This window comes from Cupressus sempervirens, chromosome 11, assembly GCF_028749045.1.
Source record: "Cupressus sempervirens isolate cs-2001-9-10 chromosome 11, ASM2874904v1, whole genome shotgun sequence".
Taxonomy (NCBI): domain Eukaryota; kingdom Viridiplantae; phylum Streptophyta; class Pinopsida; order Cupressales; family Cupressaceae; genus Cupressus; species Cupressus sempervirens.
In genome coordinates this window covers 454,722,854-454,749,908 of record NC_143128.1, presented here as the reverse complement: position 1 = coordinate 454,749,908, position 27,055 = coordinate 454,722,854, and the positions used below count along the sequence as shown (strand labels likewise).

The 27,055-nt window shown below is 37.6% G+C and overlaps 1 protein-coding gene across 2 annotated transcripts in view; it reads right to left on the bottom strand.

The window, feature by feature from the left end:
• Positions 1-4,282: 4,282 nt before the first annotated feature.
• LOC149530358 (uncharacterized) overlaps positions 4,283-27,055 on the bottom strand; it is a 107,099-nt gene continuing 84,326 nt past the window's right edge. The window contains exons 2-5 of one of the 2 annotated variants that reach the window (XM_089811783.1): positions 23,146-23,397; positions 5,957-6,100; positions 5,092-5,781; positions 4,283-4,943 (exon numbers count right to left, since the gene is read on the bottom strand). In XM_089811783.1, coding sequence (XP_089667909.1) covers positions 4,686-4,943; positions 5,092-5,781; positions 5,957-6,100; positions 23,146-23,397 — 1,344 coding nt within the window. In that variant the 3' untranslated portion in view covers positions 4,283-4,685. The remainder of the gene's footprint in view (positions 4,944-5,091; positions 5,782-5,956; positions 6,101-23,145; positions 23,398-27,055) is intronic. The other variant, XM_089811784.1, reaches the window with a different exon arrangement.

The window sequence follows — 27,055 nt, the reverse complement described above, 5'->3', positions numbered from 1 at the left end:
ACAAGCTTGAAAGTGAAGGGACCTTTCCCTATTTCAAAACCTATTTGGATCTCTTTGGATGAGGAAGTGGTGAAAGGCATTGAGTTTTCCTACTAAATAGTCTGACTATGGTGTGATCTGTCATTCCAAGGATTTGCAATCAAGTCTTCCTTATTTGCATAGGTGGATCTCCTCTCATTGGGAACTTATTTAATCTACGCTATTCACATCTTCCCTATGGCCAAGGGATTTTTAATTATCGAGTTTGATAATGTTCATGATAGGAAGTTGATTTTGTGCAATCATTCTTTCATTTGGTAAGAACATTTTACACTCATGGTGAAATTGAGGTACCTCAATTTTTCCTCCTCTGAAATGTTTAACAAGTTTTTGATATGAGTGAGGCTTCCCTACCTTTCTCTTCATCTTTGGGTTGAATCCATATTGGAAGACGTGGGAAAGGCTCTTGGAGATTTCTTGATGGTAGATGATGTGTCTTCTAACATTATGCAGTCTACTTATGTGTGAAACTTAGTATAGATGGACATCTGTAAGGGGTTGCCAGAAAAGATTAAGTTCAAGCATTCTAAGGGTTTTTAGATTTAAATTTTGGACTATGAAAGGCTCCCCCGTCCAATGTAAGAAGGATTTTAAAACGGATAATTTGGTGGCCCAATGTGGATTAGAGGGGGCTAAGACATATAAGTTTGCTTCTTGGTGAAAGGGCGCTTATGAATATTACATAGTTGTTAAGAAGAGCTTTTTCCAAATATCATGTAGGAGTCTCTTGCTAGAGTAATCTCCTCTATTACTAGTGTAAATTATGTTGGATGCATATTTATTGGCTCTACCTTTTTTGTGTCTTTCAAAGATGGTTTTGCAAGTGTCTCCTCTACTAGAATTGATCGTGTTGTATCTATTGGCATCGCTCTTGGTAGTTTTGTTGTTTATGCTCTAGCTAGCTTTGTGTTGGTCAATGTGTCTTCAGATTCTTCTTTGCAGACTAGAAATATTGAACCTATTGAGGATTTCTATTATAGATGGTGAAGTTGGGTCCAGGTGCTTCACCTTTGCTAAAGGAGACAGGCCTTGGTTGTGCTAAGAAAACTACTATTGCTAGCATTGTCAAGCAAGATGATGTTGTGACTACAACGGCTAGCTTTGTCCAACAAAATGATGATGTCACTCCTCCAACACGGAGCCCCATTGCTAGTTTTGTTATGGTTGGTTCTAGTCCTGCTCCTATCTTGGGGTCTCAAGCTTTGGTTTCTCAATATTGGCAAGATAAGGCTTCTTTGGTGGAGGGGTGGATCTCAGTGATTGGAAAACACCATAAGAAGTCCCCTCCTCATTTTGACATGACACTGCACACCCAAAAGAATGGAGGCAAAGGAAAATCCTAGTTTTTCCCTTTTTTCATGGAGGTATTGGGTGGTTAGTTTTTAAACTCATTAGGCAGTTTGAGATTTATGTTTATTGTTCTATCATGCCGGTTTCTTTTGGTCTTGAATAGTGTTTTCTTTTGTGGTTTGTATTGGGTTGCTGCTACTCAATGTGTATTGGTAGTGTTCTATCTTGGGGCTTTCGTTGAATATCTTAATGCTCTAAAGTTGTAGAGGGTTTTGGATCCCTTCAAAACCTACTTTTAAATTAATCAAAAACATTACAATAGAAATTGATAGGTTATCATGATGTAACAATAAAAAAAAAATCTAGTACATGTTTTAACCTTGTTTCCAAAGGTCCGTGGGAGGGAGCATAAAAAACACCTATCTCCACTAACATTACAACAGAAATTGGTACGTTGTTTTTTCCGTCTTTGTTGCATTGTCTAAGTAGCCCTCTACATTTCAACCTGCCCATTATTTCTCCCTTTTTATGGTCTCCTATTCATTTATTTTTTCCTTTAGCACTTTCAATTCAAAAAGTACACAATCATGGAGAGAGCTTCAATAATTTAACCTGTTTATGGTGAAGTTACCACACATATTATATTGTTTGTATAAGACAATTACCACATATTATTGTGGAATTTGTAAAAGATAGATAAATTTGTGGATATAGATGAGTTGCACTCGTTTTGTAAAAGATATAGACAAATTCAAATATAACATGACATCTGTCCTTTAAAATCTCAATTATTTAAGAATTACTTTCCTATGTTGTTGGATTTGCAAGGACCATTTCTTTCATCTTTCTAAGCTAAAGCTTTTGTCCTTTATGCCCTTGATGATGTTGATGTCGGCTTCGTTGTGTGGGCTTTTGTTCCTTCTAGAAAGGGTTAATTGCTAGGTCGCTGTTGGTTTTTGCTTGATGTATTGGGATGGTTTTGGCCAGATCCGGGTGCTTATAAACCCTCTCAACATGTCTATATTGATATGATATGATATGATAGATTTTAATGACGTCCACGAGACTAAAGTAGTCTATGGGACCCATGTAATCGCCCTCCCGAGTCAGGAGCCAAACTAGTCAGTTGCAAAGTTTTGGTTAACTTGTCTCTTCTTCTCTGAATTTTGATAATCAAATCCCCTGTTCTCTTCACTTGATCTTCCTCAAATAAATAGTTGAAGTCCTTGTTCTGCATAATTTTTGTATAATCAGATCTGATGTCGTTGTAAGCCAAGCATTCCATGACAAAGTGTTGCTTTGTCTCCACTGTTCCCATATTGCAGAATAAACATGTTCTGTCTGCCCACTCTTCCTTTGGAACTTGCCATCTACCAATTTCACATCGCAACTGATGTGAACTAGTTCTAATTTGTGCCATCAACATTTTTGATTTCCAGTTAATAGGTGCCCTTATATAGGCCTTTTCATCATGACTAGAAGTGGGATTAAATTCTTTAATGTAATAAGATTTTTTCCTCCCTATGTGTCTTGTCCACAGAATATTGCGAAATTTTTCATTGACAAACTTTTTTATTTCTTTAATGTTATCCGGGCAAGCTTGGATGTTGATGTCCCATTTTTGCATCCATTTGTCATTTTGTTTCATCCATGTGCTTTTCCGCCTCACAAGTTTTTCCTCTATTACCAACTTGGGACAACGATGTGTTTCTAGACCTTGGGTTTTCTTTAAATAGCTTAGCATTCGGATCAATGCGACGGCTTCTAATGGAAAGGAACCCACCTCCGCCAAAAGGATTTCATACGGAACTGTGGTCTTGACTTTAAGATTGCATGTGATAAAGTGTTTTTGAATTCTTTCTACTTGCCGCCATTTCTGTTTGGACATACTACCGTCCCACACTTCACATCCGTATAGAATAACCGGAGTGACTAGCAAACCAAACAGAGTTTTCATGGTCGTCCAATCCCATAATTTTGTGTTCCTGCACTTGTTTTGTAAAGAGTATAACGCCTTCCAGCCCCCTTGGATCCTTTTCGATCTACAAGTATCCCAGTTGAGTTTGTTATGAAAATCGATGCCCAAGTATTTGTACTCTTCCACAAGTATTCATAGTAAACTCAGAATTTGGAGGGGATACCGGTATAGCTTAGTGGCCCTGAACTCGTAGTGATTTCTGATGAAGCAATACGTTCTCCAATGGAATAAAAAACGTCCCACTCATATTGATATATCACCAAGCGATTTATCCATTGGAAGTGCTACCTTGGAAAAGTAACAGAGGAACTCAGCCAAAAAGCCTTTGGGCGGATTTATAAGTAAGAGGGTTTCCAGTTGTCCTGGACCCGAGCCCTTTTTTGGTCCAGGGAAAGTTCCCATTCAATGAGAGATCAAGGTCAATTACATGAGCAACAGGAATTAATCTTCATTTCCTTCAATTATGAGGCTGACTGAGGGGCACCCATTACCCTCCTCCCTTTCTTTCTGTGATGAAAAGATGATTTGACATCCTCCGTGAAACTATGAGACCTCATGTCCACGGGTGAATTGCAACCATTGCAGGAGGCCAAGGCTATCGCTTGTTCTGTTGGCTGTTTCCTTGCTGCACTCACTAACTGATAGGAATTCCTAGATATGTTGAACTCGATAGGAGAGATTTTAGTTTGAGAGTTCTGATGAGGTTTTGCAGCAGGTGGGCCATTTGTCCCAGAATACCACCAAAAATATTGTATCTCATGTTAAACCTAGGATCGAAGTTCAAATTTACAAACATGTATATGCAGCATGCTCTATTGTTTTTACTTTGCCAAATCTTTACTGCTGGAACCGCTAATATGAATACAGATTAAAGACTCAAAAGCTGCTCAACAGAGACTTTGTTGAGAATCTTCTTTTTAATAAGTTCGATATTCATTTCCGGGACAGAAACAAAATTGCCAAAACAATTATACATGATGACAATGGGGAGCGGATGAGAGACAGAATCTCATTCCCATTTTTCATTCTTAAAAAGATTCCAGTCAATAGACAATTTAAATCCCATGCAAACTAATCACACTCACAAGTCAATGGGCCAGGGTAAGAGAAGATTCACAGCAAGCATGTATATTAGCACAGCACCAATAAAGAAATCTGCAGATACCTTTTATGTACATATTAATATCTTATGGGTATCTATCAGATTCTTTATTTTTTCAGCAGAAGCATAAGTTGTATGCAAACATTCTTGCACAACATATTTCAGTGCTGTTATTTATGCATCTTGCACATCACCTTAAATTATTAAAAAAACAGGCAAACAATAAATTTCATTGGCTGATTACTTAAAATTTCATTCCACCCATAACAAGAACAATTAATTAATGATACAATCTTGAGGACTGAAATGGTCTCCATCTTCAGATGAGTCATCACTGTCTGTCATGAATTCCACAGCATATCCATCATGATCAGCATCATCATCATCTTCACATTCATTATCTGATCTTGAATAAATTCTCTCAAAATCTGTCTCAGAGCGTTGCCTTCGTAATCTTAATATGTGCTTGATCAAATCATTTGAGGAAGTGCCCTTTGTGTACTGCTCTCTTTTGCGTTTATTGGCTTTCATCACCTGCTCAATGAGAAGATAGGTATAAGACATACATATTCCCCATTAAAATGTATAGAGTTACAAACCATTTGAAATTATTAACTTCAAGAAAAGAGATTTACACGTTCTTATAAAATAAAGACATTTACTAAAACAAGCACATTACTACCTTTTCAGCATCAACAGGAAGTGTTAGCAGACGATCTGCTGTAGGTGCCCATATTTTGATGGTTTTCTCGATTCCACTTGTGGCAAGAACAGTCATATGGGGGTGGGGCTCCAAACAATTAACCACATCTTTGTCACCTCGCATTACATGCACCAACTGGCCACCTTTCTTCTTCCAAATATATATACGACCACAGTCAGATCCACTCATCACATACTCAGTATTAGGACCCAAGAAACTTACACCTTTCACAGTACGGGAATTTCGATGTCCCTCATAAACCTGTGGTGCTTCTGTTTCCTTTGACATTTCAGATGAAGAAGAATTTGGGCAGGCCCCCAAGCCCATATCCTTTTGAAACAAGTAAATGAGCTCGTCATTATATGACACAAGTAATTCACTTTGATTAGAGTAAGCCAAACCAGTTATGTGGACATGGTCACTGCCAATCAGATGATGGGGTGAGAATGAATTGACAGGATTATCTTTATTACTTGATGCATCCCACTGATGCTTCCGAATATCATAAAGACGAGCATATTCATCAGAACCACCAGTGGCAAAATAGTTTGGATTACGTGGATCTATTATAATTGCATTAAGCTGAACAGTAGGGGCATGGTTTGACCCATGGGCGTGGAAAGCACGGCAAGTAAATAGCTTTGTTGCGGAGCAAGTTCTTAAATCAAACTGCAAAAGTAAGGAACAGTGATCCAATAAAAAATAGATTACGTAAATTGCATAGCAAGAATGCATTATCTTCTTTCACATATCAAAACAGATTGAATGCTATATACCACAAGAAATGGAAGAAATGGAGGCTATATACCACCAGAAATGGAAGAATTATATAACCCAGACTTACGTGTTGGACAACTCCATCTTCACCACAGCTAAAGAATATGTGAGAACTTCCAGGCTCTATGGCAAGTCTATGAGCACGCCCACGATGCTTTCCAATCTTTCTTGTTTCAACACAGCCATCCTCTTTGACCTGGCTAAACCTTACCTACACATTGAATAAAAGACTGGAATATTAAAAGTTTCTGCAAATTCTTGTCTAATTAAACTCAAAAAGTTCTTTATCAATTTTGTAGGGGGTATTCAGACCAATTGATGTTGCTAATTTTCCAGATAGCATCCCATTTGGCTCCCTTAGGCAGCTCAATAGCCAATCTATTATACCAAGAACCTAATATTAATATTGTACAGTTAAGAACGATGTATTCAGTAACCTTACATGTAAAAATGAGCAAAAGGCAAGAATGGGTTGCACTTAACCTGCCTTGTATTACTAATAATAAATGTGTTATATAAATGTTGCTGTAGTTGTATTAAACAAAAGAGATGAAAGCTCCTTATATAGATTTACAAAGATGATGTTTCTAAAAGAAACAATCATAAGCTAAAGACAAAAATAGAAACTACTAAATAAACTAAAGACTAATTAAGCTGACCATTAAAGACATTAGATTATTCTAATACCCTCCCTTAATGGTCATCGTCTAACTGTTGTCTACTGGTCACAAATTCTACAAAACATTTTGCTGCTGCTGAGACCCTCCCTAGATCAACAAAATGTTGATGGCCAAGAAGCCAAAATTTGCCCATAAAAGAATACAGAAGAGTGCCCACTTCTTCAGAATGCTTTGCAACAAGAGACGAGAGCTTGCCTCTCTACCACAGCGATGAATCTGCCACTAGCCCTCCCAGAATTAGAAAAACATCTGACTAGATATCATCACAAAATATCCAACTTGATGTTGGATAACGAAGTTGCTCTTCCCTAGAGACAGAGACAAATACTAAGAACAGCTAGCATGATGTTGAGGAAATATCGGCAAACCCTCCAAATTTGCAAATGAACATGATGCCCCAAAACAGACTGCAAAAAGGCACGATATGTAAGAAGAAAAAACAGAAAAACCAAACACGATTTTTTAGGTGAAAAATCAATCAAAACCCAACATGATTTTTGAAGTGTTGCAATAACTATTATTGAACACCAAAGTCTGAGAACAATAATATCAAACCATATTATACTGCATAAACTTGGTGGGACCCAATACATTATTTGGAGGAAATTACCAAGTCTGAGCACTTTTCCCAGCTTGTATTACCGTGAATGTGGTTACCAGGTCATAAGCCAGGTCATAAGGCGTCTAGAGAAAAAATGCAGTCAAGCAGAGTTGGATTCTTCACGGCCAATCTCATACTATTTGCCCTGTCAATTTGGAGGTTGCAGTGTCATACCTACAGACTGATATACTTATCTACATCATTGGGTGCTCATACATACTCAGGACAGAGATAGTCTTCTTGAACAGTTACCATCTTGGTGCCTATACACGATCCCAACCCCCAGAAACAAAGATATTATCCTCAGCTCTATGATAACCATCATAACACTGATTAATACAAGTCTAATATTAATTACCCAGCACTGAAGAATGTACTGAATTGATTCAATTAAGCTTGTGATATCTATTTGTTGGTGGTTGTTTGTGCATTAAAGGGACCATTGAAGTTATTGAAGTTGGCTACATTATCAGGAAGTTGTGGCTGCTACTGCCTTCTCTTGAAAAAACAGAGGACTACCTTATAGAAGTACAATCTGTAACAGCAGTTCATCCTCGTAGTACCACTACTGCTATTCATGAAGATTCTCAGAGTTCAGATCATTCCTTATTACAATTGCTACCGAATTTTGGATGAAAGTGTTGGGACTCAAAAATACAAAAGGATTTTGAGTACCATATTTGAGAACTTTGCAAAAGCAACCCTTCTAAATGCTTTTCATGCCTATTTGCCCGGCTGTCATTTTGAGGCCTATGATGTACTTTTGAAACCAAATCCATATGCACTTTTCTATTTCTAACAAGTTTGGATGCAGGACAGTTTAAAGTATGCAACTTTGAAGATTAAAATCTTTTGCCTGGAAGAATGTCATGAGATGAAATCTGGCAGAGTGAGAGTACATGGACCAAAGAATAAATATGCCAAGTGTCAGCTCCCAGTAAGGTGTTTATGTCAGTTTTTAAGGCCAGTTTTAGAGGCTCTCAGCACAAAATGGATAGTTATCAAAGAAGTTGAAAATTGAGTTTTCAACGATCAACCAGTGATCAATTGCAATTTTAATCAGTGCTGGAAGTTTTTTCAGAGCAGTCTGGGAGGTCAGTTGTTTGAGTTTGAAATTCTTTTTAGCCAGATCCACATGGGATCTGACTTGTTTCATCAAGAATTATGCTCTTATTAAATGGTAATGTTCTGTTCTAAATCATGATTTATATAATAATTTTTGAGAGCATGAATAATGAGTAGGAATTTTCAAAACTTTCACAATTTATTGGATGACTTGTGAAGTGTGGATTGGAGAGCGTGGTGGCCTTTTTATGTCAATACCTCAGTGTGCTCATGGGTCAAGTCTCATACACTTTGGGATTTAAGTCCAGTTTGTTATCTTATGATATTCCAATTGGGGATTTGAGAAAAGTATACCTTTGATCATAATACTCTTTTAGTCGAGAGATTTGATGAATGTATGTAGGTGAATGAATTTTTTACTTTGAGGGAGATGTATTGTTGACTCCTTGTATACGTGTGGAGAGGCACGATAATTTGTGAGTAGGAATGAACCCTATTGCCAGTCTGAACAGGATCCCTCAGCTTGGTGTGTGCACATATCATAAAAGCATCACTACAGAGTATCCTGGACGTCATTCTGTGTGATGCGAATTTGTTGGAGGTATACATGTTTATTTCAACATAATAAGAGCCTCATTTATTGATTCCTCCTACCAATCTGCTCACAGCAGAAATTACAAGAAAACAGGTGAATTTTCAACCTTCATTGTCCAAGTAATTTGCCAGGAGTCGATTTTTAGCCTTTTGCAAAGTCTGATTTATTGGTGTTGGGAAAAGTTAGTTAACACGAAAATAAAAGGAGGAACCTATTTCATATTGGGCACTACTATTTTCCTTTACATAGTAGGGAGGTATTGCGTTGACTTATTACAAGTAATGAACATGCATAGTCCAAAGATGAACATGAATGAATTGCAAGTCACCAGTTTTGAATTGCAAGTCACCAGTTTCTCCTGCCATCCACTATGCAGGCTTCGGCAGCTCTGCCCAATTTGCCGGAATAAAGAAAATTTGTTGAATTCTCTTCCTTACCCGCTCACGATAACACAAGAAGATGAATAGAATGTTACATTTTAACCTTTTACAAAATCTGACATGCTGGTTGCGGGAGCTGTGGAGTCCGTCTTCTTTGATGCGCGGGTTTGTGAAGGATGTGAGCTATCATTTATTTCAGTCAAAATACAGTTTCTAAATTGCAGAGAGCCCGATAGAAGAAAGGGGCATTGATGTTTAGAAGGTGCAATCAAAGAATTTCCTTGGCAAATTTTCCAAACAGAGGAATCAGCGATGGCCTTGACTTGATTGTGTTTTTGCATGGAGTTTTTTTTCGTTCTATATTCTATTTTGTGTGCTTTGCCGCTCCAAGACCCCTGAGCACCCAAATCATAGCACTGTTTTTCTTAGGTATCAACGTTGCACATATGAAGGTCCGCTCCAGTTGCACAAGAGCCTTTGATTTTTCTTTTAAAATGAGGGGCTAATTCGTGTCAAGAGGTCTGTGGTTTGCAGAAACAGGAAATCAAATGTGCTTGGATGCACAAGTGTTTGAAGAAGGAAGCATTTGGGTGTAATCCCACATTCACAAGGTGGGAAGTAAATTTTGTGTTTTTATATACCATTGCACAAGTGATAAATGTCTAAAGCACTATTGCTTTGAGACAACGTGCTCACGCGCTTAGTGGGACCCATCCAAAATTGAGTTTCTCAAAAGAATGTTTTGAACACCGGCGCGCATGATAGGATGATGATGTGGACCCAAGTGGATGAATAACCAATTGACACGTGGCACAAATTTCTAGGCAAGCCAGCTAGATAGAGGTACACATGGCAATGTATTCCATTATCGCAAGGCAGATTGTTAGAGGCCCAAAAACGCAACGAAGCACCACGTGGCCTGGAGATGGTGACGAAGAAGAGGCGCCACATGGACAAATGGCATGTTTTCGCGAGATGAAGTCTCAAAGCTCCAAAAGCACGAAATGGCGACACATTTTGTGGTGGGCCCAACAAATGTTTCAGATGAGGTTGATGAGGTGGCATCCAATAGCGGCTTAGGTGGTGAAGCCGACGAATCCATGAGTGACACATGGTAGATGAAGATGGAGGGCGATGATGTCAGCAAAGGTCAGGTGTCAGCATCTCATGCTCTCGAGAGACTAATACCAGGTCTTCTGAAAACACAAGATTGCGCCACATGGCGCGGGGTCCCAAAACATGAAGGCGGTGAGGTGTCACTAATGAGGATCCGAGGGAAAATGAGGAGGCACCACGTGGCAACGACGTGGTGGGTTCCCATAGGGTATGATGATGTGGCGATAACTCGGTCCGACAGGCAAATCACCGAGTGACAAGTGTCACATGCAGGGTCAGACTAGGTTTGACTACATAGCAAAATGGAGGGAAGATAGTTGAAAGTTTCAATTAAACAATTAGAAATAAGTCGTGATTAAACACTCAAGCAAAGAGATTTTTGAATATTAACTAGAAATTTAAAATAAAGTTGGCCCCACATCTTTTAAATAAAAGTTGGTTCTAAAATAAAGTTTTGCACTTTATAATAAAATGAGATTTTTTTATAAGAGGTCTGCAATCTTCTTCAATAGATGTCTTTCAGAGAGAGGTTTTGGCTTCAAATCTTGAGCAAACATATGAGTATCCTATACCGTTGGAAAGCTCTCAAGACGAACGTTCCATTTTTTCCAGTAAAACTAGTGCAGGACTTGGTGATAAAAAGTTATTCTCAAGTTCATTCAGCAAAGGGATTTTCCAACTGTTCTTCTCCATGGTTGTTTGTGACTCATAAATGGTAGTTTGAGGCATCATTTGGCAAAACCGTCATCCGGGAATGGACCAAATTTGGAGAGGAAGACTCTAGCATCATTATTTTGCCTTTGCATTCATTTGAAGGGACTTTGAACAGTGGTTTTAGAGAAGATCTGATATTCCTCCAAAAGAGTTTTCTGATCATTTTGAAGATATTTTCTCAAGTTGCTCCAACTAAATGATGAAATCTGATCCATTTTCAGTTGGGGAGAGAAGAGAGAGGCTTTGCTTCAGCAATGGATAAAGATTCAAGTGGACAAGTGGCAGCTAAAGATCAAATTTGACCCATCTCCATTCTTCTTCTTTCTCATTTTGTAGGGTTGGTTCCAGCTTGTTGAGCAAAACTCCATTAATATGATTCAACCATTCTTCAACTTTTTTTTGTTTTGAACAAAAGAAGTATTTTCCTTGCGCAAATAATGAAAGAATAGATATAGTCCTAGTTTATTGTGTGTTTCTTTGAGTTATTATATGCATCCTGATGTATTTAGCTTCAAAGAAATAAATACAAAGCAGCTATTAGAGTATTTTCATTTTGGATCTTATCTCCTATCTTTGAGTTGTGCAATTTTCTGTGATATGTGGACAGAGAACCGAGATCTCAATTACAACTTGTTTTGAGTAGCATGCCATTGTATATTTAGTTGTTAATTCAAAGACTTAAATTGTATGTCTAGTTGTTAATTCAAAGAGTTTAATAAATGCTTAACATATCTTGACATAATTGTAGATCTCATGGAAGGATTTTGGTGAGTAGAGGATTCATTGTGAAAGATGATGTCTCATTTACAAAGTAAATGCTAGATCATTAGGATCATGGCGTATGTTTCGGCTTATGTAACATCAAATGGATAGGGCACTGATCACAGCTATAGGATCTGCATTTTTCTTGTTGTTTGATGCATAGTTCTTGCTGAAATCTTCAATTATCAAAATGATATTTCCCTTTCATGTTTGTAGAATTGAAAGAAGACTCCCGCTTAGTTTGCGAATTCATAGGTTGTGTAACTAGTTATTGCATGCCTATTGTATTGCATAAGAGTACAAGAATCAAGGTATTATCTGCTTTGTTTAGATTCATATTTATGTTTTAGTGTTGGTGACATTAATAAATCTAAGGTCTACCCACATAGGTTTTGCAGAGCCTGAAGTGTAGGAGTGTTGTCTTGTTAGTTGGCCCAAGTTCTATTCAAATGCATTCATCATAGGAATTAACTACCCTTAGATGTATTTTGTTTCAGCTTCTTGGTTATTTAAACAATGTTAAATCAGGAGCCAACAGAAAGAATTATCAATCTTTGCTGCAGCTCTACGTCAGAGAGCTATTATAAAGGTCAGGCTTGTATCATTATCAGATTGTCAATATGAAAGTAATTACCAGTATGGGTTTGGAATACAATTTTTCTTTGTAGCTTCTAATACACTCAGCTCTACTTATAATTGATTGTTGAAGTTGTTTTGAGCCTAATGAATTCGTAAAGGAATGAAAAAATATACATATTATTTTATAACAGGCACTATTGATTAATCTTTGACTTCATATTGAATCGACAAGCAACTCTATTACATAAATACTGGAATTAAAACACACAGTAAATATATAAGCATGCTTATGGTTTTTCTTTCAGTAGCTATATTTGCTTAGTTAGTTCCAGTGTGCAGCACTAGCTCTTAAATCATAGAGCAGATTATGACAGTTATCTTATGGCATGCCATTTGGGGAACAAAATTCAGAGAGTTAGATCAGGGGTAGCTTATTACAGCAAGACTGAAAGTTTGACAGAATTACCTTAAGAGATAGTGCAAAAGTGAGTGCACAACAGGGTAGTCAGCAATCTTCACCTAGTACCAATTTGGTACAAACGAAATAAAGACAATCGAAAACCTGGAAAGAATAGTTTTCTCAAAAGCATTTAATGACAGTTTTAAACGGAAAACAGTTAAGAGAATTGCAGAAAGAGAGAGAATTGGGGAATGGGCTCTATACAATTGGATTGCAATTGATACTCATTAAATCTTTGAATGGTCTTCTTTCTAAGTCGGAAGAATTGGATTCATATTTATCTAGATGTAATGTCCCCATTTGTTGCCAGCATCAGAATTTCAGGGATTAGCCTAATATTGGATCCTCATAGGCTAATGAGGATGGATAGAGGGTCTTCTGAGGATTGATTTGTCTCCAACATTCAGGGATTTATGGATTTGGCCTTCGTTCGATATCATTTGGACTCCATTTGCCATACTTACTATGTATAGTAAGTCAGGAGTAATAGAGATGGACCCCTTCTACTTTTAGAAGGTGTATTTAGTCACATGGGGAATTATGAGGAGAGACTCCTATAGACGGCATGGCAATCAGACAAGTATTTCAAGAGATATTAAAGTTCAAGTGACTTAAGTGATTTATTTAAATATTTTAACGTTATTATAAAATTATAAAGTAACTTATAATAATAAAGTCACTTTAATATTATAAAGTGCAAATATAAAGTTACTTTATGACAAAAGTAACTTGAGTGACTAAAAGACGAAATTGGCTTTTTATCCCACATTGCCTAGTTGTTTGTGTCTTCCCTCATACTGAGGTTATAAAAGCATGGAGCTACATTGGGATTGAGGGTAAGAAAATATGATATTGATCAAATACAATTGGTTGCTTAAATGTGACTAGTTATCTTAAGGACGAAACCCCTTAAGAGAATTTGAGAAACTGGACGTAGCCCCAGTGTCTCCTTGGAGTTTGTATCGGAGGCAAGAAGGAAATACAGATTAGTAGCTGATTCCAGCAGACCCGCGTTGAATAAGAATTAGTATGCATGGACAGGTATTTATGAATTCTTTGACATACTAGCAGGTGATCACATTGACCCAGGATTCAGTATTTTGTGAAGGTGTGCTTGTATGTGGCAGCAGTAGTATTTAGCTCCGCATTTACAGAGATAACTGATCACTCTTGGAGAGGACTGTGAGCGTTGAGACTGTTAATTGTGGACCGCTTGTTTATGCAATTCTGAACGCTAATTGCTAAGCTACATGTCTGAGCGTCATTCTCTGCAATTCACATTCCTGTGTTGGCTGCTAATTGACATTCATTATTAGTGCTGGTGAGCACTGAAATTCTCTGTAAATTCTCTGTGTTGTTTGTGAGTAGTAATTGCAACTGGGCTGCTCATACACCTGCGATATGGCCCCTTATTTCATCTAAAATTGGTGTCTTTGTTCAAGTGGTTGTTTGCTAGAAGTGAAGGCCCAAAATTCTGCAAATCGTGTGCAATCATATCCCTGTTGACGGCAAACTGCTAGAACCTGTGATCTGTTCTCGAAATTGCCAGCTAACTGGGCATAGCAGCTTGTTGAACGTATGAGTCTGCTGCAAGCAATCCAATACCAGGTTTTCTATTTAGTGTTGTATTATGCTTAGACATTTTATTGTGTGGTCTGCTGCAAATCGTTCATATGTTGGTGGTTAACAGATGCATGTGTTATAGTTGCTTCAATAATGCTGCAACAGTAACTTGAGAAAGAATTTAAATATATACTATGAGGGAATGTTGTTGGTGCCAAAAATAGTTGATTAGACTGGAAGAATTGTTTATATATTGTTAACGATTTGGCAGTGATAAGTTTAATGATAACCGAATCTTTATCAATATTTGAATATACACTATCAAGTTGAATGGGTTGCATAGTAGAAGATTTCTAAAAATCCACATTATTTTGCATTGACATTTAAAGAGCCAATTGGGTTTACCACAGAGAGTCCTTGCAAAATGTTTGACAAAATATCTAACAATTGAATTGTAAAGGAATTCGCATGTTTGATAAAGTTATAACTAGCTAGGGGTTATTACAGTGGTATCAGAGCTATGTATTCTGCCAGTCTGCATGGTTTTTGGAAATTGTTCATCAGAAATTCTAATCAGAGATTTCATCGAAAACATTTTACAAAAGGTTTAATATAAATGGTTTAAATTTTCTAATAAATGTTTTTACGTTGTATTCTTTTGGAGGTGGAAGTATTTCTTTGTGAGAAATAAAGTAAAGTGCTTTGCTCAGAACCTAGTTTCCTACCATCTTGTGGGGTAGGAATGTTATTTTATTTTCAGTTTTGCTATTGCATTTGGAGTAACCAGCATTCTAGTTTTTTTTTCCTATGGACAGACGTAGGAAGACTGGTAGTTCTAGAAGTCAGTGGAGTAATGACGAATTTGGCATGAAAATGAATGCTTTGTAGGACAGTATGGAAAAACTTAAGCTTCATCAGCAGAGGTCGACGGAGAGCTTGTTGGATCCAGAGATAGTTGAGAGGACAGCAAAGTATATAGTTTCTGCCTTTAGAAGGCCAACATCGAGGTTGCAGGGAAGCAAGCTTCAGTTTTCCCTGACAGGTGTCCATGATGCAAATGTACCTGCATTTAGTACAATACCTGCTAGTCCTATCTGCAATGTTGATGATGGACCCATTTCACAAAGATCGGTAGATGTGTCAGTACCCTTGGTGGATAGCAACACTAAGCTTCAGCACATTGAGGGCCCCAAAGTTGTTGCAGTTAGTGCAGAGACAGTTGATGCAGTTGTTACTACTGATATTCAGGATCTCTTGAGGAGGGAATTATTATTGGAGATTTGTATGTGAGTTGCCATAGTGTTGATCCAGTGCAGAAGATAGTTGTTTCCTCAAGTGGGACCGATGCATGTATGGAGTCACCCAACTGTGATGTCGGTGATTTGGGTGTTACAGCGGAGTCACTAGATGTGGGTTCATGCTCTAGCATTATTAACTCGCAGCCTAACATAGAGTCATGTGTGCAGAGTCACGTGACGACAATTGAGGCTCTATTAGGTGATGAGGATGCAGACAGTATGGACATCTCTAATGATTTGTTGGATGATGTTATGAGTTGCACCGGGTATGATACCCCTTGTCAAATATTGGGTGATGACTTTGAGGAGGTTTTGGATGAGTCCCATGATCAATGTTTACAGGATCTTACTATTGAGGTGGAAGTTGAAACATATGGGGAGATTGATATTGCGAGGGCTTCTATTTCTTCGAAGGAGTTGTTTGAGGTACATAGTAGTTGTACCTCGGATGCAGAGTTGTGCGAGGAAAATAGCACATGTATGAGTGATCTTGTGGTGGACAATTCTGATTCAGTTTCCTCTCACAGTGTAGTTAGTGAGACACACAGCTTGCATAGGAGTTAGGGGTTACAAAGGCATCATGTGACTTATCAACTGAAGGTGAGTGATAGTGATATTTCTTCATCTCTTGATCATTATGATGTTATTCGTCATATGCTAGCTACATTTGGTTGGGATGCTCCTGTGTCAGATGAGCACGATGATAGTAGTCTTTCCCTAGCAGAGGTTCATGCGCTTCGAGAGGCTATTAGGATCTTGAAGCATAGTTACTCTTAGTTAGTTGATGACAGAGATTACCTTCTGGGGTGGGGTAGCACCTACTATTAGATGTTAGGGAAAGAGGAGGTGGTTGAGCTCGCTCGGGAGCTTGAGGTGACGATGGACTCTCTTCAGTATACTCAATTGGTTCTTCAGGAGTCATAGTCACAGTTGAATGAGGTTACTGTGGAGTTAGAACAGGTACAGTCAACACCAGCCCCAGACCCTATTCAATTACATATTGTGGTTGGTGGTGAGTTTTCTTCTATGGTTGAGGATGAGCAACGTGATGATGTGGCGAACACATTCGTCCAAGATATGAGTGTAGTATGTACAGAGGAGGTGAGAGCATCCGCAGAGACGGGCTCTCATTGTGATTTGCTTCCTTCTACTGGAAGTGAATCTATTTCTTCTTTTCATAGAGCTGGTAGCATTGGACAGATGGCATTGTAACATTTTCAGAGAGATCAGCTGTGGATTGCGGGGGAACGAATCGATGCTTCCACATATAATTTCTACTGTACTGAGTCATTATGGAGTATTTACTTGAGCTCAGATTTGTGGGAGGTTTCATACAATATATCTAAGGGTGCTCTCATTCGGGGCTCTTGTGCTATTCGACGATTGGTGAGGAAGATTGTAGAGACCTTGGCTACAATGCTTCCCAATAGGGTTTTGTGATTGGGCTTGCTGAGAGTGTTGCCCGGGATCCTGCCCAACCAATAGTTCAGAGTCAGAGATTGGAACCATCTTCTAATTTCCAATTTGAAGATGATGAGCCCTTGACAGAGATTGAGAATTTTTACCGGCATTACAATTTGAGGAGTGCTCATCACTTTTCTTTTGACCCACAGGCAAAGGACTTGGTTTTCAGCGTTATGGATGGTGATATAAGGTTTGGTATTCATTACACCCGCAGAGGGTATACTTCTCCGCCAATGGAGGGAGATTCTAAGATACAAGGTATTGTGAAATAGTTGGATGTGCTAGTGAATGAGATGAATCAAAATCACAAATAGATGACCCAACTGATTTCAAAGCCAAGATTTTAGCAAAGAATGATTTCACTTTTTATAAGAGCAAAATGTGATGATACAGTTGCGGCTTCAGATTTGGGGGAAAATTTTATGGGACACAGCATGAGTTGGGCACAATTGAATTGGAATGTGATGAGGATTTATGTCAGGTTAAGTCAGATGATGCAATTGTTGGCATGAGTTCCCCACATCATGTATTTGATGGCAATGCAGCAATAGTGGGAGTAGAAGCATGCGAGAATATTGTCATATGAGCAGCCATTTCTGTGTCGGTTGAGCCATTCAATGAGGAGTTTAGTAGTATGCAAGCAGTTGTATATGCGTGCTCTGATGATAGTACACTTGTTATTGTTAATAAGGTGAGCAATGTAGTGATAGAGTCATGTTACACTATCGATCAACAAAGTGTTGATGTTCACTTCATGGTCAGTCCTACGTTTGACATGGATGCAACATTGTCTTATGACAATCCATTGTTTGTGGTTGAGGTTGATCACCTGAGTGGAGTTGGGCTCATTTTTCACCATCTGTAAAGATTCAATTTTGTGTTGTGGCAATTGGTAATGTTCCTGTGTCCACAAATTTTTGACGTGGCTACACCTATAGTTAATATAGTTGGCATGAGTGCATATGATTCTCCTGTAGCTACATCTCTTCAAGGGATTGTTGATAAGGATTCCAGTCCAGTTTATATTATATGGGTGGGGACCAGGCTGAAGATATTTCTTGTGGGGTATTCTTCTGGTGATCTTCTAACTCCTACATCATTAGCACAAGTTTTGAGTGCTATACTGCAGGTTATGTTGTTGGCCTTGATGATATTAGTGGTATGTAGTTGGTTCAATGTTAACAGGGGTGTCACATACTACTTCATTTGGGATCCAAGTGGAGGTTGGAGTTCACTATGATTGCTAGATTGCTTGAGGGCAAGCAATCATGGGAAGGGAGGACTGTAATGTCCCCATTTGTTGCCAGCATCAAAATTTCAAGGATTAGCCTAATATTGGATCCTCATAGGCTAATGAGGATGGTTAGAGAGTCTTCTGAGGATTGATTCATCTCCAACATTCAGGGATTTATGGATTTGGACTTCGTTCGATATTATCTGGACTCCATTTGCCATACTTACTATATATAGTAAGTCAGGAGTAATAGAGATGGACCCTTTCTAATTTTAGAAAGTATAGTTGGTCATATGGGGAATTATGAGGAGAGATTCCTATTTCAGACAGCATGGCAATCAAACAAGTATCTCAAGAGATATTAAAGTTCAAGTGACTTAAGTGATTTATTTAAATATATTAATGTTATTATAAAGTTATAAAGTAACTTATAATAATAAAGTCACTTTAATAATATAAAGTTACTTTATGACAAAATTAACTTAAGTGACCAAAAGACGAAATTGGCTTTTTATCCCACATTGCCTAGTTGTTTGTGGCTTCCCTCATATCGAGGTTATAAAAGCATGGAGCTACATTGGCATTGAAGGCAGGAAAATATGATATTGATCAAATACAAATGGTTGCTTAAATGTGACTAGTTATCTTAAGGACCAAACCTCTTAAGAGAATTTGAGAAACTAGGCGTAGCCCCAATCTCTCCTTGGAGTTTGTATCAAAAGCAAGAAGGAAATACAGATTAGTAACTGATTCCAGCAGACCCACGTTGAATAAGAATCAGTATGCATGGACAGGTATGTATGGATTCTTTGACATACTAGCAGGTGATCACGTTGACCCAGGATTTTCAGTATTTTGTGAAGGTGTGCTTGTATGTGGCAGCAGTAGTATTTAGCTCCACATTTACAGAGATAACTGTTCACTCTTGGAGAGGATTGTGGGTGTTGAGATAGTTAATTGTGGACGGCTTGTTTATGCAATTCTGAACATTGATTGCTAAGCTACATGTTTGGGCGTCATTCTCTGCAATTCAAGTGCCTGTGTTGGCTGCTAATTGACATTCATTATTAGTGCTGGTGAGCATTGAAATTCTCTGTGTTGGTTGTGAGTAGTAATTTCAACTGGGCCACTCAATACACCTGCGATTTGGCCCCTTGTTTCATCTGAAATTGGTGTCTCTGTCAAGTGGTTGTTTGCTAGAAGTGAAGGCCCAGAATTCTGCAGATCGTGGGCAATCATATCCCTGTTGACGGCACTCTGCTAGGGCCTGCGATCTGATCTGGAAAATGCCAGCTAACTAGGCATAGCAGCTTGTTGAACATATGAGTCTGCTGCAAGCAATCCCATACCAGGTTTTCTATAGTGTTGTATTTTGCTTAGACATTTTATTGTGTGGTCTGCTGCAAATCGTTCATATGCTGGTGGTTAACAGATGCATGTGTTATAGTTGCTTCAATAATGCTGCAACAGTAACTTGAGAAAGAATTTAAATATATACTATAAGAGAATGTTGGTGGTGCCAAAAATAGTTGATTAGACTAGAAGAATTGTTTATATACTGTTATTGATTTGGCAGCGAAAAGTTTAATGATAACCAAATCTTTATCAATATTTGAATATACACTATCAAGTTGAAGGGATTGTGTAGTAGAAGATTTCTAAAAATCCACATTATTTTGCATTGCCATTTAAAGAGCCAATTGGGTTTACCACAGAGAGTCCTTGCAAAATGTTTAACGAAATATCTAACAATTGAATTGTAAAGGAATTTGCATGTTTGATAAAGTTATAACTGGCTAGGGGTTATTACACTAGAGTAGATCAATCAGATTGGAGGTTCTTGAATTGGGCTTTGTGGGGAAAACTCAGGGTTTAAAAACAGCCTAAATGTAATTAAAAATACATCTTTTTGGCAAAATTCAATGAGAAGATGCATGTAATGAGTTAATTAATGAGAACACAAAATAGACAAGCAGGGTTTAGATATACATAAAAGCATGGTGGGTGCAAAATCGCATTCTCATGTGGAATGCTGATGGTGGGAAGCAAAATAGTAGATAGTTTATGTCAAACTAGAAGTAAATACATCATTACAATCACATCTTCCTTTTCCCAGCTCTACTAGCATAAAAGTGAGAGGGTCTAGTCCTAGAAGAGGAACCTTACACTGGGCATGACTATGAAGTATGTGGCTGCGCCACCTCGCTCAGTATCCCTACTGAATCTTCTCGTTTAAGTGTCATAAGTCTTCTGGCTTCTACCCATTTTTTCCTGTTCCTTCCGCTTTTTCTTCGCAGACATCAATGGCTTCTTTGCCATCTCTTATACTGTAATTATCTCTATTTTATGTAATATATAGGCTTCTTGCCTTTTGTTTCTAACCAATAAAAATGTTTTTTTTTAAATTTAAAAAGAGTTTTCCTTAAAAACTCGCCGAGTTTTCTGCAAAAACAAGGCGAGTTTTGTCAGAGCCGAGTTGCAAGTTTTCTCACGTAAAAACTCGCCGAGCAGAAAAACTCGGTAAGCTTTCAAAGCTAGCCGACTACTCAACGAGTCTTCCAACTATGGTTTGTCAAACAAGTTGCAAGAGCATCAAACCTTATGAAGATTTTTGGGTAGGAAAGCAAATAGTGGGTCTTTCTTCTTTCCCTCTTTCTTTCACATATTCTCAGCTCCAGCAGCATTTTGGCAGTTCAAGTTCTAAAACAGGTAGCAATATTGCATCCAAGTCTAGTTTTCATCCTACTCTAACTTCCTCTGTATTAGGTTCTACTTCAATGTCAAGCAAGATAATTTACGGTTAATGATATAAAGGTAATACTGATTTTATACATTCAACACTATAGCTCATATTTTTTAGTTTGAGCTTTACATAGGAATGTTCAAATCATGAACTCTATTATGAATCGATTACTCAGTATTCACTGTGTTATTCTTCATTCTAGTTGTACAATCAAATGATTAATATATTTCTTTATTTGCAACTATAGCATTTCAATTAATGACTAGATCATATTTTTTTAAATATATTATATTGACTGCCAATTTCTGTATGTCATTAATGTCATCCCCCTGCCTAATCCACTCTAGAACATGCATCACACCTGTGCTTATTGTTACTTATCTCTTGGGTATCTGGTCTTTTATGTGAATTTCATAAGAATTCTAGAACTTACATGACCCTCGTAAAAAATTTAACAGGGTGTCATTAATAGAGAGCCCCTAAGAAATATGCAGACATACAAAACCCGAAACCACCAAGAGAAACATCTTCACTATTAAAAAATGCTTAGCAGTAGCCTTTACAATTATTTAGTAAAGGTTACATCACAAGGCCAAAATATGTGCAAATCACCAAAGGTTGTGTGAATATCTTAGCTGTAGAAAAGAATGTGGAATGACAAGGAATACCAGAAGAAACAATTTTCCATACTAGTCTTGCCATATTGCACCGTATTTATAAAAGTTAAGCTCGCACACAACACTGTTTGAGAAGCTCCTGTAAATCATGGCCTAATCCACTCTAGAACATGCATCCCACCTGTGCTAATGGTTACTTGTCTCTTGGATATCTGGCTTTTGATGTGAATTTTATAAGAATTCTAGGACTTACGTGACCCCCATGAAAGTTTTAACAGGATGTCATTAATGGAGAGCCCCTAAGATATATGCAGTCATACAAAACCCAAAAGCACCAAGAGAAACATCTTCGCTATTAAAAAATGCTTAGCAGGGTTTTTGCTGAAGCAGTAGCCTTTACAATTATTTAGTAAAGGTTACATCACAAGGCCAAAATATGTACAAATCAGCAAAGGTTGTGTGAATATCTTAGCTGTAGAAAAGAATGTGGAATGACAAGGACTACCAGAAGAAACAATTTTCCATACTAGTCTTGCCATATTGCACCGTATTTATAAAGTTGAGCTCGCACACAACACTGTTTGAGCAGCTCCTCCAAAACATGCAGATCATTTTAGTGTATGAACCGCTGAACTCAAACAACTGCATTGATACTTTTGTGTCTGGCTCATCTAATGCAAATAGAATCATATTGAATTCAACATAGATGTAGTGCAGACCAAATGGTAATCATTGCCAGACAAACATTAAAGCCAACAAGTAGATAATTGAAAAGAAAAACTGATGCTTGAACATATATGCAAATGTAAATGTGCTGGCACTAGCAAGTATTTTGCAAAAAAATGGAATTAAGTTGTCAGCTCAAAAGCTCAGGAAATGCATCAGAGATACAATATCTCATCTTTGCAATCACTGTGGCATTGGCATGTATTAAAACTTAAAAGTACTGCAATTTCAACTCGATCATGTAGTAATGTTGTAAGGTAAGTGACAGTTTTCAATTATTGATTACAACTTAGTCTACCAGAATAGATCAGAAGTCCAAGGATTAAATAAGAAATAAATAAATGTCATTATTACCATTTATCTACTCATAAACTATAATGCATATTGTAGCTACTTGGAGTTACCCATGCATAAGCTTTCGAAACAACAAATTAAAACTAATTACAGCAAAGAGATTCATGATAACTTCTTGATGTTACCAATGCATTAGCTTTGGGGTAAAAAATTAGAAGTTAAAACTTATTAGCAGTACCTCAATAGTCAATTTGATTTTTATTTTAAATTTTACAAAAAGATGCTTGGCAGATAACAACTAGTATTAACAATTCTTAAATAGCAGGAAAGAGGTTGTACATTGATTCCTAATGTAAAGAGTGTACCTGGCCATCAGCAGCACAGCTTACGAGACTATGATCATCTGTAAAAGGCATAATTCTGGCCTGGAAAACATTATTGTTATGACCAGAATTAAAAGAAAGCTTAGTTTTCCCAGCAGCCCAGTCCCAAATTATTATTTCCCTGTCATCAGAACCTGAGACAAGCAGTTCTCCAGAAGGATTGAAACAAATTGTGTTTACACATCCCTTATGCTTCCTCAGCTTGACAGAAAGCTCAAGGCGGTGAATAAGATCCTGTGGAAGCCATAAAGCCATAAATATACGAGGAAAACATTTGAAATATGTTGACCTTCATATGTATATGATGTTCATAGAGGAATGCTATGTTCAAAAAAATTGATTGATCTATTTTGATGTTGAATTTTATGCATCAGAATGATGGAAATCTAAACAATAAAAACGTACAGACCCACGAAATCCTTAATGAAAATCTACTTGTGAGTTTAGTGCATTTGATTGCACCAATCTAATGTTTCTTGATGACAGGATATTGTTATGTATTTATTATATTCTGAAACTCTGTAATGGCCAAAATTTTAGTCAAAATAATACAAAAAAAAATTATTGAATCTACTTTGGATGTCCAGCAGAAACAACTATAATCCAAGCCTACACAAACAACTCAATTTTGTTGAATTTTTTTTTTTCTTAATGTTACCCACAGTTTCAAGTGGAGAACAGTAAAGGACATGTAAATTTGGTTGTCTAGTGTGACCTCATAAATGGATATCATCTGTTGCATCGGAACGATGACCTCATTAAATAGACAATAAATAGATCCATAAAATCCTTAATCATTAACTACTTATGAGATTAGAGCAGTCTAATGTCTTGATGGCAGGCTATTGGCAATCTGAAAGTTTGCATTGGCTAGAATTTTAGTCAAACTAATTCAAAGAATTTTTATTTATCTACTTTTGTAGAGCAGAAGAAACAGCTATAGCTCCAGCCATCATAAACAATTCGATTTTGGTGTAATTTTATGTTAGTTTTATGGTTTAATGATTTCAATCATATTTTTCAAGTAGAAAACAATAGTTAATAAGATCTAAATTTAAAATATCCCTGATCTCCTAATGCGGATGATACTTCTGAGTTTTCTGTCCACAATTTGTTGAAACCATAATTCACTTTTGATAGGTTGAATGCAGAATCCATATAGGCCCTCTCCAAGAAAATAAAAGAACAGATACATATATAAGCAGCTGGATAGACCTGTAGAGACCAAAACAGTCAAACCTTGCAAAAACAAAACAACCAAATTGCAAGAAAGGGAAATGATACAGCTACTCAATACCCACAAACTGTGCTCACTATAAGACTGACTTGGTTGTAGAAACCTGACGCATCATCATCCTTGAGGGGTACATGAAAACCTGGCTCTATAGAAACCATTCACTATGGTAGGAAGGTGGTATACACTACAAATTTGCAAATACCCCTCGCGGAAAACCAAAACACATAGCCAAAGTCTTGGGCCTTGGCTGTACAAAACCAAACCTGCCTTCTTTTTCAACACGGATCACGATAAACCTCGAAATTATTCAAGAGGTGGACCATCATCAAAGAGCCTGCAGGGTATTTGGTGCAGGAGCACCTAGGGCAAGGTCAAAGCTTGAGTATAGTTTTCGGTTTGTGGATGGTCTAGCCAACCATGGGGTTAACAAGGACTACAAATAAACTTCCATGGTGTGTTGAAGGAGTGTTAGTTGATAGGTTTTGATTTAGGAGTCTAATTTGGTCAATTAGGTCCTGATAGTTGAAACTTGCAAAAATTGCTCTAGGAGGCAAAATGAGGGGAAATGTCAGAGAAGGGGGCAAGGAGTGTGTCAAGATGGACCTTACATGTTCTAAGATCATCCTAGGAGGTTTGGTAACATTCTTTGCAAGTTTGGAGAGTCTAGGAGCAAAATTGCAAAAGTTGTCAAAAAGTTGCATTGACAACTTTGCAATTTTGCAAAAATTGCTTGACAACTTTTCAGGCAGTTATGGAAAACCAATAAGTTGAGGCAGTTATGGTTCAAACTGCAGACTAGGAGGAAAGATGAAGTCTATTCAAGACTTTTCCAACTCAGTTCCTAGTGTTGGACAGTTGGATGTACGGACAACATTCAGCAACAGGACAATTTTGAGCATTTGAGTGTAGTTTTGAAGTTTTTGGTTGGATTCTGGATTGAATAGTAGACTGTTTTTTAATGAAGTAGAATCTTGAGTTCATGTTTTAAATCTGTGTGCAATTGTTTTGGTTTCAAGTAGGCATTCAATAAGATTTAGAAAAACTTTTTTTTTTTGTTAGTTCTGCTGTCTAGTTTTGAGAAGCAATAATGGAATGGGCTATAGCTTGAACATCCTTGGTCTAAACACCATGGCTCTTGGAGACCAAGCAATAGCCTCTGTAAATATTGTAAGTATGGTTTGTGGAGGTTGTGCAAGGCCATTTTCTGTTTTTACAAGCAAGCCCTAGGCAAGCTAGCAAGCTTGGCAAGGTGCAAGGAGATGCTTGTAAGGAGTTCTTGTGAAGAACAAATGATTGGCATAGGTCAATCTTGAATTGGTAAGGCAGGAGCAATGTGTAAGGGAAGCTAAACTCGAAGGAGGAGGCTGGGTATGGAGTTTGACGCTTGCAAGAGGGAAAACACTAACATTGGTTCCAAAACCCTTAAAAGTAGGGTTTTCTGAATCCATACAGTACAAACATTGTTGGAACCATAGACCTGCAAAATCTTCAAGAGATGGTAATAGGGAACAAAAGTCTAGTATACACCAAGGTGCCTTGTTAAGGGTTTTTGTGAGTTATAACTCTTTCCTTGATTCTAGGAGGGCTAATAGGGGCTCTTAGGGCTACAAGGCCTAACTAGCTAATTTTGTGATTTGGGTGAAAGAGCCTTAAAAGAATGGTGCAGAATGATGAGAAATGCATTAAGAACCTCATTAGGAGTGTTCCACCCTGTTTTTGAGGTACTTGGTATTCTTGGGAAGTTTTGGCATTCTAAGCCAAAGAAGGCATTTGGAGTGAATTGGGAGAATGGCATTGGAATTCTGAATTGGTGGTGAGTTTCTTGTAGGAAGGGGATTGTAGAGGGATCCTCTGAGTTAGAAGAGAAGACCCTATAGTGGGCTAGGAATAGCCTAGGTAGAGCTAAAAGCTCTTAGTTGAAGAAGCTCCCCATCAGAATTCATCATTAATATTATTTCCCAATAGAACAAGTTCATCACAAGGAAGGATTTTATTGAGAATCCAGTTCTTTGCTATCAATTCCAAAACACGAGGTTCCAGTTTATGCATAAATCCTCAAGTATAGATGCCCTTGTTCAAGCAGCCCCTAAAGTGGCAAGTCCTTCACATGGCACTTGATTCACAAAATTCGATGTCAAATGTTTGTTTTGCCAAGGATTTTCTTAAGTGGGATAAGAAACTAAGCTCATCCATGAAAAGTCTTTGGCAAAAAAACTCTTTTCCATGGCACCTAGAGCAAACTAGACAAGCTTAAATATATGAACCTTAACAAAGAAAAGCCCACGGGAAAAGATTTAAACAAAAATTATGCCTAGGGAGGGAGCAGCACATACAAGCTTGGACACAAATGAAGTATACAACAGGTACCAAAGCACAAAAAATATGCAGTGATAGTTACTTTTACATATTGGCTTCTCGAATAAAGTCAAATCTTGTCCAAAGCTATAATTACTTTTGCTCACACAAAGGTATGGAAGATTGCATTGAATTGCATTCATCCTATTCATCACTAAGCTTGGTGGAAATAGGAAATCGATCAAACCGTACATTTGCAATACCATCAGCAACCATGTTACATTCCAGAAAGCAATGACTAAACACAAAGTTATCAAAATGACTCCCTGAAAGTCAAGCTTCATATAGGATACTGTTCAA